Raw genomic sequence first — 16,059 nt, 5'->3', positions numbered from 1 at the left:
CAGATGTGCTTGATTATGTATTACCCCAGACCACTTTCTGAAAGCAAAGTTTGCATATCCAAGGTTTGAGCCTATAGAACAGCCTTTTCCACTAAAAAGAGAGCTCACTGAATTGTATTGTGGTAGCACACCAATCAGATCAGGGTTCCATTGTGCTAGATTCAATTGGCAGGTTCAAAGGCAGCCTTTCTCAGGCTTTGACTTTTTTTAATTGACCTACCAAAATATTTTCCCCTCAAAACATTTAGAAAAACACCACAAGTCTGCTTTCCCCAGCTTGGGAGTTAGAGGTTTACCTGAATGTGCATATTGAAATCTCTGCATCTTACAAGAACCATATTTTCAATTGTGCAGTTATTTTCTCTTACACTTCATACAGCTATCACCTTAAGGACTTGAATTTTCTTCATTTAAAATCACAGTAATTTTATAATTGGGAGAAGATGACTAAATCATGACTTGGCAGATATAGAATTATTTTGCTGCTGCTAAACAAGACTTGAATCATTGCTTGATCATTGTTCTCTCAATGAGGTGGTCCAGGTAAGAAGAGAACTGTAATCTAGATTTTCCATCCTTGGCTCCCAAAATTAGGATTCTAAATCCATGAAGTGGCCTGATTTTCTGAAATGCTGAGCACCTACAAATTCCACTTAAGCTGATGGAACATTCAGGTGCTCTGCAGAAAGTGAAACGGATGATAACTTTCTAAAAGCTTGACATCATTAATTACCTTTTGCTCCTTTAAGTAGAAGTGACTGTCATATTAGGTACCTTTTATGGAGACATATTAAAGTAGAATCTCATCTGAGATTGTTGTTTTCAGACATCATAGGCCAGAATTAATTTATCCACTGGAGAGACTATATGGTGTGCATTTGGCATCTTCCCAGGGATGCCTATTACATGCTTATTTGATTTTGCTCTCTGTATGTATTTATTCCATTTTCCTAAATTCATTTTCTTTTCTTGCAAAACCTAAATACTTCATTACTGTTCAGTGCATTAAATTATTTTGCAAGTGAGTTAAGTGGCTTCCAATATAGGGATTTATGAATGAAGAACTAAATGGTTCTTCAGGATCGTAAGTACTGAAATTTAATTTGGGCATAAATTTTAAAAGAAAAAAATGCTGTAATTATTTAGAAAACACAATAAGCTAGTGATGGTTTCACACTGGTTTCATCAGCTAATCATGAAGTTGTATATTAGAAGCTATCCTGAAAATATCTCTGCAATTTTAACTAAAATATTAAAACTATACAAGCATGCACATTCACAGCAAACAATCAAGTTGAGAATTCAATCCAATTTTTCAGCGATGACTAACTGGATCATTGGGCTGATGATAGAAATACTTACCCTTGCATTTTCATGGATGCGTCAGTTTGACTCCATGATTTTCCTTGTAGCTTGAAGCAAATAGTAACTGAATCATTCTGTAACTATGGCATAGAACTTCAGTCTGAAAGAAGTGTGTGAGAGGAAGGTGGAATAATTTAAAGTCCAGGTCTGATGTCTGACGTAGGACGTAAATAGGATTTGATTCTCTGTAGCCCAAGACATAAAATCAATTCAAGGGGAGCAGAACATATGGACTCATTTGCATTTCATGATAGATTTTTTTGTTGCACAGTAAATTGGTATCTGGTCCTTGCTCTGTGGACTTAAAGTGCTAGAGAGGCAGTATACTCAGCCCTTGAGAGACAGCACCTGTCAGCCTAGAGAGAACCCCTCATAGTGATGCTGACATGGGTGAAGTTGTTTGTTTTACTAACCATTTAAGCATTTTAGAGCTATGATGTATAATAAATGGGGCTGACTTTGCCTCCTGTAAACCTCAGAATCCTTAATCTGTGTTGCTCCCTGCTAAATCTTCATTCTCTTCATAAAACACTACCAGAAATTCTACAGGGAGAAGTCTTTGGAAGCTAATTTACAGTAGATTGCCTAACATGCCTCTTAGTTTTTCTGGGTGGGAGTTGGTCATTGAACAAAGTATCAGAGGGATAGCTGTGTTAGTCTGTGTCCACAAAAACAATGAGGAGTCCAGTGGCATCTTAAAGACCAACAGATTTATTTGGGCATAAGATTTCATGGGTAAAAAAACCCACTTCTTCAGATGCAACTGCAGAAGTGGGTTTTTACCCACAAAAGCTTATGCCCAAATAAATCTGTTAGTCTTTAAGGTGCCACCGGTCATTGAAGTGTCATGTAAACTGTTTCCAATGTAATTTTTAAATTGGAAAGCTAGTTTACAAAAATATCACTACCAAGGTAGTTGAAAGTAACTTTCAAAGACTTGGATTGTAAAATGCCTTTTTATGTGAAGGGAGGTTTCTTCTCCCCACCACAAGCGGTTACTTGTGCTGAATTGCACAGTGAAGGTCAGTTGCAGTTTAATGTCTTCAAGCTGTACCAGATTAAGGGTGAAGACAGATTCTCAAGACCCAAATAAAGCTTTGAACATGAGTAGAATTTTGGTATGAAATCTCTTGGCTCACATCTCTTTCCAAGTTATGCTAAGTGCGATTTCTTCTTCGAGTGATTGTTCACGTCCATTACACATTAGGTGTACGCGCGCCGCGTGCACGGATGTCGGAAACTTTTTCCCTTAGTGGCTCCCGGCGGGCCCCCCCCTTCCCGCCAGAGCGGCGCCCCGCTCCAGGGTATATATATCCCTGCCGACCCGACCACTCCAGTTCCTTCTTACCGTCCGTGGCGGCGTTGGAACAACTCTGTCTCTCGTCTGAGAGTGTCCCTTAGCAATAGTCAATTAGAGTTCTAACAGTTATCAGTTAGTTGTTGTAGTGTTTAGTCAGTAGTTAACAGCTCATTAGAGTACTTAAAGTTCCTGTCGGGGTTGTTTGTTCAGCCCCGGCACCGGCCCCGGGCGGTGGGGTATGCCACACGCCCAAGGCTTCAAGGCTTGTGCCACGTGCCGTAGGCCCATGCCATTGAGCGACCCCCACGCTTCGTGTCTTCGTTGCCTGGGGGAGGCTCACCAGAAAGAGCGCTGCAAGATCTGTAAGGCTTTTAAGCCCAGAACTAAAAAAGAGAGGGACTTCCGCCTTAAGCAGCTGCTCATGGAGACGGCGTTACAGCCCTCCACTTCGACGGCACCGTCTGCCTCCGTGCGGAGTGCCCCTGCCTCAGTGCGAGAACCGGCGCCGGTGGGTCATCCGAAGACCGCGGCACCGACCCAGCGGGGAAATACACGACGCCGATCGTCTTCGCCGGCGAAAGTGAAGGGCCAACCTAAGGCCCGAGGTCGCTCCCCGCACAAGAGGGCGGCACCGGTAAAGACCTCGAGTGCCCCTAAGGCCGATACGGCCCCAACACGGACCCCGGTAGTGGCTCCGGTGCCGAAGGGCCCGTCGAGCCCCGGGATGGGCGCGTCGAGCGAAGAGGAAGGGCTGGAGGAGCTAGTGGAACAGCCCTCCACTCCGGACACGTTTGAGGCAGCTAAGGACCTCATTGCCTTGTCCGTCGAGGCCCCGGCACGCGCTGAAGGCGCCCCGCCTATGCTGCCGCGCAGAGGCAAGCCGGTGATGGTGCGCCCATCACGGTTGCCGTCCCGGCACCGTTCCAGGGACCGGTCCCGGTCGAGCTCCGCCTCGGTGGACTCCCGGTTGCCCTCGGCGCAGGAAGCACCGCAGCAGTCGGGCTTCAGCAAACGGTCGGCACCGACTCAGCAACTGAGCACGAGTCGGCACCGCGAAGCATCGGCGGTTCGTTACCCGAGGCCGACCAGCCGTAGCCGTTCCTGGTCCCGAGATCACCGGTACCGTTCCAGGTCCAGGTCGGCAAGGCACCGTTCCAGATCCTGGTCGCGGAGGCGCTACTCCCCAAGACCAGACCGGCACCATCCGACAGCGCCACCGTGGCCTTCCAGATCACCGTCAGTGGTCTCGGGGACTGACTCAGACCGATACGGCGGGTATGCCCATAGGTCACAGGACAACAGGGACTACAGTCAGTCCCAATGGGGCCAGCCGAGCCAATGGCCATTCTGGACACCCTGGGCCTACCACCAACAAGGGCCCCCATCGAGAGCCTCGAGATCCGGGCCATCCCGGTACCGATCCCGCTCCCCGCGGCACCGCCCGCAATCGTATAGGGAGGCAACGGTCTCTAGACCACCGGAGCGGGAAGGAGTGGACTCGGCACCGGCACTGCAAAGGGAGTGGAGAGGAAATACTTCGCCCCATCTAGAGGGTTTGACTTCCTCTTTCTGCATCCATCCCCCTGTTCTTTGGTGGTCTCGGCGGTCAATGAAAAGGAGCGACATGGCCAGCAAGCTCCTGCCCCCAAGGGCAAGGAAGCCAAGAGATTGGACTTGTTCGGGAGAAAAGTCTATTCTTCGGGGGGCCTTCAACTGAGGATCGCCAATCAGCAGGCGATTCTAAACAGGCACAATTTTAACTCTTGGGCATCAGTCGCCAAGTTTAAGGACTCCCTCCCATCTGACGCGCATCAGGAGTTCAAGGCCCTGGTGGATGAGGGAATGGCAGTGGCCAAGACCTCTTTACAGGTCGCGCTAGACTCAGCAGACGCTGCGGCTAGAACAATTGCGTCGGGAGTCGTGATGAGACGTTCGGCGTGGTTGCAGGCTTCAGGTCTCCCGCCGGAGGTGCAGACCACGCTGCAGGACCTCCCGTTTGAAGGTTCAGGCTTGTTTTCCGACCAGACGGATGCCAGGCTACATAGCCTTAAGGACTCCCGAGCGACCCTTAAGTCGTTGGGTATGCACACCCCGGTAACGCAGCGTAAGCCCTTTAAACCCCAGCCGCCGCAAAGGCAATACCATCCTCGTACCGCCGTCGAGGCAGGGATAACAGGCGGAGACGTAACAATACGCCTAACCAGGGCCAGAGTCACAGCCAGGGCAAGCCACAGCCAGGAAATAAGCCAGGCTTTTGAAGTTACGCCCGAGGACAGCGTACCATATCCCATTTCGGATCCTCCTCTGTCTTTCAAAGACCGCCTGTCCCATTTCTACCGGGCATGGTCGCGCATAACATCGGACCAATGGGTCCTGCGCACAGTGAAGGCGGGCTATACCCTCCAGTTTTCCTCGCCCCCTCCCTGCCATCCCCCTTCCCCGTCCCTCTTCAGGGACCCTTCTCACGAGCAACTTCTCAAGCAGGAGGTTCAGTCCCTTCTCGCTGCTGGAGCAGTAGAAGAGGTTCCAATAGACCTGAGGGGAAAAGGATTCTACTCCAGATACTTCCTGATCCCCAAGGCAAAAGGAGGCCTCCGTCCTATTTTGGACCTGCGCGATCTAAACAAGTTTCTGATCAAAGCTCGCTTCCGTATGGTCTCCCTGGGAACTATTATTCCATCCCTGGATCCGGGGGATTGGTATGCTGCCCTCGATATGAAAGACGCCTACTTTCACATCTCAATCAATCCGGCCCACAGACGTTTTCTGCGCTTCGTCGTCGACCAGCGCCACTTCCAGTTTACGGTCCTGCCCTTCGGCCTGGCGTCAGCACCACGAGTGTTCACAAAGTGCATGTCCGTGGTAGCAGCCTTCCTTCGAAAGAGAAGGATGCGCGTATTTCCGTACCTGGACGATTGGCTACTCGCGGGCAGGTCGGAGGCCGAGGTCCGGTCTCACGTGACGCTGGCCCTGCAGACGTTCGACAAGCTCGGCCTCCGGGTCAATGTGCCCAAGTCCACGTTAGTCCCCACACAGAGGCTGGACTTCATAGGTGCAACCCTGGACTCGGTAACCGCACAAGCGAGCCTACCAGAGGCACGGTTCAGGTCAATTCACAGAGCCGTAAGCACAGTCCTAATGTTCCCCACGACAACAGCAAGGTGTTGCATGCAGATTCTGGGGCATATGGCAGCTTGCACACACGTGGTCAGACATGCCCGCCTGAGGCTTCGGCCCCTACAGTTGTGGTTCGCCCATACGCACCGCCCCAACAGAGACCCATTGGATCAGGTAGTCACGATCCCAAACCAGGTGCTCGGCTCGCTACGCTGGTGGCTAGATCACCAACAGGTATGCGAAGGGATCCCCTTCGATGCCCCACAGCCCACTCTGACGTTGGTAACAGACGCATCGGACTTGGGTTGGGGGGCACACCTGGGAGAACTGCGGACCCAAGGGCTGTGGTCCAGAGAAGACAAGCTACTTCACATCAATCTGAAGGAGCTAAGAGCGGTTCGCCTCGCCTGTCAGACCTTCCGCGCCACCTTAAAAGGTCACAGCGTGGCAGTTCTGACGGACAACACTACCGCCATGTTCTATATAAACAAGCAGGGCGGGTCACGGTCTTCTCCCCTCTGTCGCGAGGCACTCCAATTATGGAACTTCTGTATAGCCCATGCGATACACCTCATCGCGACGTATCTTCCGGGGATTCAAAACGGCTTAGCAGACCGCCTCAGCCGATCCTACCGAATGCACGAATGGACGTTGAGGCGAGACGTCCTGCATTCGATCTTCCGGAGGTGGGGCTTTCCCCGGGTGGATCTATTCGCCACCAGGGACAACAGCCAATGCCCTCAGTTCTGCTCGTTCCAGAACCTCAGCCGGGGGTCATTAGCAGACGCTTTCATGATTCCATGGGGAGGGAGCCTGGGGTATGCCTTCCCTCCATTCCCACTCATACACAAGGTTCTCCTCAAAATCCGCAGGGACAGGGCGACGATCATACTTATCGCCCCGGCCTGGCCACGCCAGCATTGGTTCACGTCCCTGCTGGAGCTGTCAATAGCCGATCCAATCACCTTCCCCCTCCATCACGACCTAGTCACGCAAGACAAAGGTCGCCTACTCCACCCGAACCTGTCTTCGCTACATCTCACGGCATGGCATCTCTCTGGCTGAATGATGCAGAGCACAGGTGCTCTCACCAAGTCCAGCAAATCCTCCTTAATAGTCGGAAGCCCTCGACAAGAGCGACCTACCTGGCAAAGTGGAAAAGGTTTTCCCACTGGTGTGAGCCTCAACACATACAGCCTTTACAAGCCTCGGTTCCATCGATCCTGGACTACCTTCTGCACCTAAAGAATCAAGGGCTTGCGCCCGCCTCTGTTAGGGTTCACTTAGCTGCAATCTCGGCCTTCCATCCGGGAGAGTTGGGAGTGTCAGTGTTCTCCAACCCCACAGTGGCCCGATTTCTCAAGGGGCTGGAAAGGGTGTTTCCCTACTCGCGCCCGCCTGTCCCGACGTGGAGTCTGAACCTAGTCTTAACAAGACTCATGAGTTCCCCCTTTGAGCCCCTAGCCACTTGCTCCCTTACGCACCTCTCGTGGAAGGTGGCGTTTCTCGTGGCCATCACTTCGGCCAGAAGGGTATCGGAATTGAGAGCCCTCTCTTCGGAACCACCCTATACAGTGTTCCATAAGGATAAGGTGCAACTGAGGCCGCACCCCAAATTCCTCCCAAAAGTGGTAACACAGTTTCACATGGGGCAGGACATTTGCCTACCGGTGTTTTTTCCTAAACCCCATATGGATCCTCACCACCGCAGCCTACATACCCTGGATGTCCGCAGGGCGTTAGCTTTTTACCTGGAACGGACCAGGCCGTTCCGCAGATCGCCCCAGCTGTTTGTTGCTATTGCGGAACGTATGAAAGGCTTGCCTATCTCGTCACAGCGCTTATCGGCATGGATTGTGCATTGTATACGCACTTGTTACGAGCTCGCCAATGTTCCGGCCCCGGAGATCCGGGCCCACTCGACTAGAGCCCAAGCGTCCTCAACGGCCTTCTTGGCGCAAGTCCCTATCCAGGAGATCTGTAAGGCAGCCACCTGGTCGTCGGTGCACACGTTCACAGCCCACTACGCGATCCATCATCAGACCAGAGAGGACGCGATGTTCGGTCGGGCCGTGCTACAGTCAGTTGTATCTTGACTCCTACCCACCTCCAATGGTAAGCTTGGGAATCACCTAATGTGTAATGGACGTGAACAATCACTCGAAGAAGAAAGAACGGTTACTTACCTTCTGTAACTGTTGTTCTTCGAGATGTGTTGTTCACGTCCATTACACTTCCCACCCTCCTTCCCCTCTGTCGGAGTCTCCGGCAAGAAGGAACCGGAGTGGTCGGGTCGGCAGGGATATATATACCCTGGAGCGGGGCGCCGCTCTGGCGGGAAGGGGGGGGCCCGCCGGCCCGCCGGGAGCCGCTAAGGGAAAAAGTTTCCGACGTCCGTGCACGCGGCGCGCGTACACCTAATGTGTAATGGACGTGAACAACACATCTCGAAGAACAACAGTTACAGAAGGTAAGTAACCATTCTATCTGCATCTAAGAAGCAAAGTAGAATAGATATGGACCACGTAGAAGGAAGTTGTAATGAAAATCAAGCAATAGCTATAGAGCGTGATGCTCCATTGTTCTGTAGCTTGGATAGTCACTTCAATCAGTAAAAGTGACTGCAAGTTGCTACCAAACCACAATGGCAGTGATAGTCACATCACACCAGTGTAAATGACTGCACAAGGTGTGGGGTATTGGAGAATGAAGCCATAGTGTAAAAGTCACTGGAGATGTGTGTTCTGGTGTGTGTTCAAAGTTGTCTTTTTAAGAGGATAACTCTGGACTGAGTCCCTCTGAGCATTTAATTAACCATGTTGTAGGTAAGATGAAAAAAAGACAGTGAATTCTTGAGGCTCTGAATACAACACAGTGTTTTGAAAATGAATGAAAAAACACTCTAGCAGTGTGTCAACATTAAATTAATCTATGCACTTGCCATGTCCAGAGAAACTGAGTTTGGGCCTGTGAATTGTCCTCTGCAGTGCGTCTAGTTCTTCTTTTATGTAAGTGTAACCAGTCACGGTCATTCCCAGTCTACTTCCTCCTTTCCCCTCTGACATATGCCAGTTGGTAAATGAAAACTAATCCTTGATACTTCTGTTACAGGAAAAAATGAAGGGCAAAAACAAGCTGGTTCCTCGTTTGCTGGGTATCACCAAAGACTCAGTGATGCGTGTGGATGAGAAGACCAAGGAGGTGTTGCAGGAATGGCCACTGACAACTGTGAAGCGCTGGGCTGCCTCTCCAAAAAGCTTCACTCTGGTACTCTTTCTGTATTGTGTTACAGAGAAGGAGCGTTCTGTCTGTCATGGGGAAAGGAGCATGGATTGATGCACTAAATTGATTGGCCCTATAGGGTTTAGTTTAGTTTAGTCCTGAAGAAACAACTCGGCCAATTTTCTTATGGCCAACAAACTGTCTCATGTACATAACCCGACCCTGATTTTCTAAAGCACTGTTTTAAAGGCCATCTGCCTGATATCTGCTAATTTTGGTTGTGAATAATCAAGGTTTTCAGAGTGCAGTATAAAAGTGACAGACAGGCTGTGAAACTAAATAGGGCTAAAGAAAATGCCTCACAGTTTGAGACTTAAAGAGCTCAATTTGTTTAGCTTATCAAAAAGATGATTGAGAAATGACTTGATGATGGTGTGTAAGTACCTTCATGGAGAGAAGGTGCTGGTGGCTCTTCAGTTAGTGCAGGAGTTCTCAACATTTTTCTTTCTGAGCCCCTCCCCCCCCCCCCCCCCCCCCCCCCCCCAGCATGGTATAAACACTCTACAGCCCACCTGTGCCACAACACCTGGTTTTCTACATAAAAGCCAGGGCCAGCACTAGGGGGTAGCAAGCAGGGCAATTGCCCGGGGCCCTGTGAAGCTACATTGCTCAGGCTTCAGGTTCCACCCCAGATGGCAGGGCTCAGAGCCTTGAGCTTCAACCCCATGCAGTGGGGCTTTGGCTTTCTGTCCTGTGCCCCAGGCAGAAAGCTGAAGCCCCACTGCATGGCCCTGCTTGATGGACCCCCTGAAACCTGCTTGCAGCCCCCCTCCCCACCCTCTCCCGGGGACCTCAGACCCTGGTTGAGAACCAATGGCTGGAAGTTAATTCAGACAAGATTAAATTAGAAATAAGGCAAACATTTTTAAGTGAGGGTAAGTAACCATTGGACCAAACTGCCAAGGAATGTGGTAGATTTTCTGTGTCTTGAAGTCTTCAGATCAAGACTGGATGCCTTTCTGGAAGAAAAGGTTTAGTCAAACACAAGTTAATAGGCATAGTGCAAGGGTATTGGGTGAAATTCTGTGGCCTGTGTTACATGTAGAAGGTCAGAGTATATGATTTAATGGTCCGTTCTGGCCTTAAAATTCATAAATGTATGAAATGGATCCAATCGAAAGAGCTTTTTTTCTCTCACATAGTTTATTGTGGAGCCTTGGAATGGTTTTATCAGCCATAAGAGCCGTTAGCTATAATAAGACATCAAAGGTAAAAGGAAATTTCAGCTACTTTTATTGGGTTTTGGCTTTGGTGTAGATTCTGATCCTTATATGGTAGATATGAGCTTGTTGGATTAAATGCAAAGAAAGTTAAAAATGTATTTCCCTATATCTCTAATTTTGGTCATCTTAATATAGCTGATGTTCATTTATTTAAATTCATTCCCAAGAGTGAACTGATTGTTATACCTTTTTTCCTCAGGATTTTGGTGAATATCAAGAAAGTTACTACTCAGTACAAACCACTGAAGGAGAACAGATCTCTCAGCTAATTGCAGGTTACATTGATATCATATTGAAGAAGGTAAAACTTTAGGATGTCAGTAAAAGTGCAGTAAAATTAGTAAATGCAATGTCTCTCTCACAAAAGATAGGTTACCTGATAGCAATAGCTCACTTTCTTATGTGAAGCTAACTAGGTATAATTTTTCTTTGCTGTGACTGGCTTGTAGCAAGAACTCCTAGAAAATAGTTCTGATTAATTACTATAAAGAAGTGTTTATGGAAGTAATATTGAAACTATTAGCTGTATTGAGGGAATGGGTTAGAAGACTTAACTCAGCATGCTTGGGCATTTAAGTGGATAATCTTCTGGAAAGCAGCTACATGTCAGTGGGCTTATATCAAGAGATTAATGGCCTAAAGCTTTCTCCTTAACTGTAGAGAATAAACCATATAACTATAGTAGTTACCAACAAAAGTTTGCATTTGCCAACAAATGCCACATGATTACTAGTTGTGTTCTAAGCACTTTCTGTGGGAAACCTGTGGCATCTTAACTACTACTACGTGCTTGCTGTTGACAAATTTTATTCGGATTAGACCAAACTGCAACATAATCCATTATAAATATATGTTCATGCCAGAGAAGTGACAGCTGGAAATTTCAGTAGGATTGAGGATTTTTGTTTAGGGGAACTCCAGGCCTAGAATATCAGGGGTGTTTCAGTTTGGGGCTGGGGTGGATTGCCAGTATTCATCACAACTCTCTTTCTAAGACTGGCTCAAGCCAGCATTGTCAGTTCCAAATTTAATGAGCACTAAATATGTTCAAATTTTAGTTTAAGTAGAAACTTGCGTTCTTCTTCGAGTGATTGCTTATGTCCATTCAACTTAGGTATGTGTGCTTGCCACATGCACCAGTGCCAGAGATCTTTCCCTCCGCAGGAGACTGGCTCTGGCGCCCCTGGAGTGGGGTGCGTGTGCCACGGTATATAGGGCACTGCTGGCCCCCTCCACCCTCAGATCCTTCTTGCCGACAGTGACGGTGCATGGAAGTGTTGCTGCTTCAGCTAGCACTGTTGCTTCTCATTCGTTCAAACTCATTTAACTCTTGTATTATTGTATATAGTTTCCCTCTAGTTTTAGTTTCCCTATTTGTTAGAGACTTAGTAGGTCCCAAACAGGACTTCGCCTCAGGACAGGGCATGCCCCAGACCCCAGGCTTTGAGCCCTGTGATCATTGTAAAAGCGATCCACATAACAGTTGTTTACGGTGCTTAGGCGAAGGGCACATTAGGGATAAGTGCAGAATCTGCAAGTTCTTCAAGCCCAGGATGAAGAACGAGTGTGACATTCACTTGAGAGTGCTCCTTATGGAGTCTGCCCTTACCCCGATGCCGGAGCAGCGCTCTGATTCGGCGCCGAGCACTGCGAGCTCGGTGCACGGCGTTCCGCCAGTACCATCTGCAAGCCAGTGCTAGTCCTCTTCCATGGCTCCAGCCAAGAAGCCCAACAAGCCGGGGCGAGGAAGGTCTCCAGCTTCCTGCAAGGGAAAGGACAAGTCTTGGGTGGACTAAGGTCCTGTCTTGGGCACCTCTTCACCCCCTTCGGGATCTCGGGCCCCAGGTCAGCAGTGTAGCCCAGCCTGCTCCCCGCCAGTTCCAGGTGCTGTCCATGCCGGAGGCCCTGCAAGCAGCGCAAGACTTTATGTCCCTCCTAGTGCTGCCCACTCCGGCCCCTGCGGGGTCCTGGTCATAGGGTAAACCTGTGTTTGGACCACCAGAGTCTCCACCTCTACGGCAATGGTCTCCGTCATGGGGGATGTCCTGCCAACGGTTGCCCTTACGCATCTGAAACACTTCTGACCGTGATAGGCAGAAGCTTCGCAGCCCCATCCAGTGTCCGGACCTCAGACAAGGGCAGAGAGGCTCGAGGCACAGCTCGCCGGTAACTGGGCACAAATCTCTGGAGGCATGTGACCCCCCTGCCCCCCAGCAGGAGTTTCAGAGTCGGCGCTGGAATTTCCATGGTACCGGTATCGCTGCAGGGACAGGTTGAGGGACCGATGGTACCGTTCTCCAAACCATCGCCAGTCCCCAGCACAGCATCACCGCATGCAGCTACATCTTCACGACGCCAAGCCTGCTCTGGTTCCTAGTCCCGCTAGTCAAGCATGAGGTGCAGATCGCTGGCCCCGGGCCATTGCGGATCCACCAAGCACCACCGGTCACTGAGGCCCCAATCCAGGCGCTCGTCGAGGTCAGCCAGATCCAACTCCAGGAGGAGCGACTAGTACTGATTGGGACAGAGCCACCACTTAGTCCCATCTTGGTCGCAGGGGAGCGACCGCTTGGGCTCTAGCTCGGGTTTAGAGTGAGGTTCCCTACCTGCAGGACAAGCTCCGATACCTACAGTGCAGATTACGTCGATGGCACCAGAGCCAGCCCCGTGGCCTCAGACTCCATGGCCAGCACAGTGGTACCCATGGAACCCATGGGGGTTCACTCAGCCCTCCCAGGCAGCCTGCTCAGTATCTGGACCTTTGGAGAGACTGGCTCCCGCCCTCTCCAGCTTTCCTCCAGTTCAAGAGGCCTCAGCTGCAGGCACCCCGGAGGCACAGGAGGAAGTGGGTGAACAAGCTGCTGGACCACCTCTGGTTGCAGAGGACCCCTTGGTACCAGCTTTCTCCTCCTCATCACCAGATGAGGCTATAGTGGGGCCCCCTCCACCGGTTCCCCAGAATGATGCGAAGGCACATCAGGGGCTGTTAAAGAAGGTCGCCGCCAACCTGGGCCTCCAGGCGGAGGAGTTAGAGGAGCTCACAGACTCCATCTTTGATGTTCTCTGTCCCGTAGCTCTGGCCAGGATAGCCTTGCCCATACATGAGGGGGTCATGAAAATTACAAGTGCCCTCTGACAAACCTCCTCCTCCTTGCCTCTGATCTCCAAGTGGGCCATCCAAGGGTCACAAGTACCTTTATACCCACCCTGCTCCCAATTCCCTAGTGGCAGAGGCGATCAACCACAGAGAGAGACAGGGTGAACTGGGGGCTACCCCTAAGAATAAAGGCTGAAGGAGACTAGACTCGTTTGGGCGTAAAGTTTATTTGTCCTCCAGTCTACAGTTGCATGTGGCCAACCATCAGGCCCTCCTAGGCTGCTATGATTTTAATATGTGGCAGGCCATGACCAAGTTCAAGAGTGCCTTACCGAGGCCTCGAGGAAGGAGTTCTGGGTCATCCTGGATGAGGGCTCAACTGCGGCTGGACACTGCTGCCCATACCATGGTATCGGCCATCTCATTGCACAGGGCTTCTTGGCTCCTCTCTCTGGTCTTTCCTCAGAGGCTCAGCAGTCAGTGCAAGACCTCCCTTTCGATGGGCACGCCCTGTTCATAGAACAGACAGACAACAAACTCCATGTCCTGAAAGATTCCCGCTTGACCCTACAAATACTGGGCCTTACGTCCCCGGCCCTTCCCGCAAGTGGATTAAGCCGCAGCAGCTTCAGAACGAAGGGAGCCACTCTCTCCAGGAGCCTCGCTATAAAAAAAATCCAGGGGCTGCAAGAGGCACCATGGGCAGGCAACTGTCTACTCCCAGTCCAGGTGCCACCTGGAAAAGGTTGTCACCATTCCCGCAACGATACTCACCTCACTCCAATGGTGGTCCGACCCTGGGAATGTCCTGGAAGGAGTCCCCTTCGACAGCACTCCCTACTCGGTTGAGTTGGTCTCGGACGCCTCGGATCTCGGTTGGGGAGTGCACTTCGGCGATCTCCAGACCCAGGGTACGTGGTCCCTGGAAGAGATGACATTACACATAAACGTCAAAGAGCTCAGGGCGGTCCGCAGGGCATGCATGGTCTTCCTACCTCACCTGTTGGGCAGAGTGGTCAGAGTCTTGATGGACAACACAGCCTCAATGTTTTACATCAACAGACAAGAGGGAGTGCGATCCTCAGCCCTATGCCAAGAGGCACTCCGTCTTCGGGACTTCTGCATCGACCATGGAATCCATCTAGAAGTGTGTCATCTCCGGGAAGTCCACGTTAGTGGGTCATCTAAACGGACTTCTCCTCTCACCACAAGTGGGCGCTCCACCCAGAGAGAGCCTGCATGATCTTCCAGAGGTGGGGATCTCCCCAAGTGGATCTGTTCGCCACCAGGCAGAACAGGAAGTGCCACTGCTTTTGCTCCAGATGGGCTCTGGGCAAGGACTTCCTCTCTGATGCCTTCCTCCTGTCCGGGCGGGAAGCCTGATATACGCGTTTCCCCCCTCCCCCCCCGATTCCACTCGTCAGCAGGGTCCTGGTGAAAGTCAAGAGAATCAAGGCCCAAGTTATCATGATTGCCCCAGTCCCCCTGTGGCCCCTGCTGGACTGACCAGACCTGCTGTCACAGGACCACGGTTGCCTCTTGCCATCCCAACCTCGCATCTGTCCACCTTGCGGTGTGGATGCTGCGTGGCTGAACCCTGAAGAACGAACCTGTTCAGAGGGGGTCCGGCAGGTCCTCCTGGGGAGTAGAAAATCCTCAACTAGACAGACCTATCTGGGAAAGTGGATGAGGTTTTCCTACTGGGTGACCGAACCGGGCGTCTCCACTTCGCATTCTTTGGTGCAGTCGATCTTAGACTACCTGCTTCATTTGAGGAACCAGGGCCTGGCACACTCCTCTTTCAAGGTACATCTGGTGGCCATTTCCGCCTTTCATCTGCCCATCCAGAGGCAGATGGTGTTCTCCCATAACATGATGGTCAGGTTCCTGAGAGGTCTTGAGAGACTTTTTTTCCTCAAGTTGGGTCCCCGATCCCTCACTGGGATCTCAACTTGGTTCTGTCCAGGCTCATGGGCCCGCCCTTTGAGCCTCGTGCTCCGCATCTCACCTATCATGGAAGGTAGCTTTCCTGGTGGCAGTGACATCAGCAAGGTGAGTTTCCAAGCTCCGAGCCTTGATCTCAGAACCACCGTACACGGTCTTCTATAAGGACAAGTTCCAGCTCCGGCCCTACCCAGCCTTCCTTCCCAAGGTGTTTACTTTCCACATGTGCCAGGACATCTTCCTTCCGGTTTCTGCCCTAAGTCCCATGAGACTAGTGAAGAGAGGCGCCTTCATGCTTTGGACATAAGAAGGGCTCTGGCTTTCTATCTAGATCGGACAAAGTCTTTCCATAGGTCAACTGAGCTTTTCATCTCTACAGCTGATAGGATGAAAGGCCTCCCGGTGTCCACCAGAGGATTTCTAACTGGATTACTTCTTGCATAAGGACTTCTTACAAGCTGGCGGGTGCCCCGCCGCCACTCGTCAGAGCCCACTCGACTAGAGTGCAGGCATCCTCAACGGTCTTCCTGGCATACCTTCCGATCCAGCACATCTGTAATGCTGTGACGTGGTCCTCAGTACACACATTCACAGCCCACTATGCCATCATGCAGCAGGCCACGGACGGTACTGGGTTCAGCAGAGCTGTGTTGCAATCTACATGTCCGCCTCCATGGGTACTGCTTGGAGTCACCTAAGTTGAATAGACATGAGCAATCACTTGAAGAAGA

The 16,059-nt window shown here is 50.8% G+C and overlaps 1 protein-coding gene across 2 annotated transcripts in view; it reads left to right on the top strand.

Moving 5' to 3' along the window:
* The window catches only part of TLN2 (talin 2), a 367,623-nt gene that overhangs the window by 207,924 nt on the left and 143,640 nt on the right, over positions 1-16,059 (top strand). For both annotated transcript variants that reach the window (XM_034782956.1, XM_034782957.1), the window contains exons 11-12: positions 8,894-9,049; positions 10,487-10,588. In XM_034782956.1, the coding sequence (XP_034638847.1) occupies positions 8,894-9,049; positions 10,487-10,588 (258 nt within the window). The remainder of the gene's footprint in view (positions 1-8,893; positions 9,050-10,486; positions 10,589-16,059) is intronic.

This window comes from Trachemys scripta, chromosome 10, assembly GCF_013100865.1.
Source record: "Trachemys scripta elegans isolate TJP31775 chromosome 10, CAS_Tse_1.0, whole genome shotgun sequence".
Classification (NCBI taxonomy): domain Eukaryota; kingdom Metazoa; phylum Chordata; order Testudines; family Emydidae; genus Trachemys; species Trachemys scripta.
Note: the sequence above shows the minus strand (reverse complement) of the source record. Positions and strands in the feature narration are given on the sequence as shown.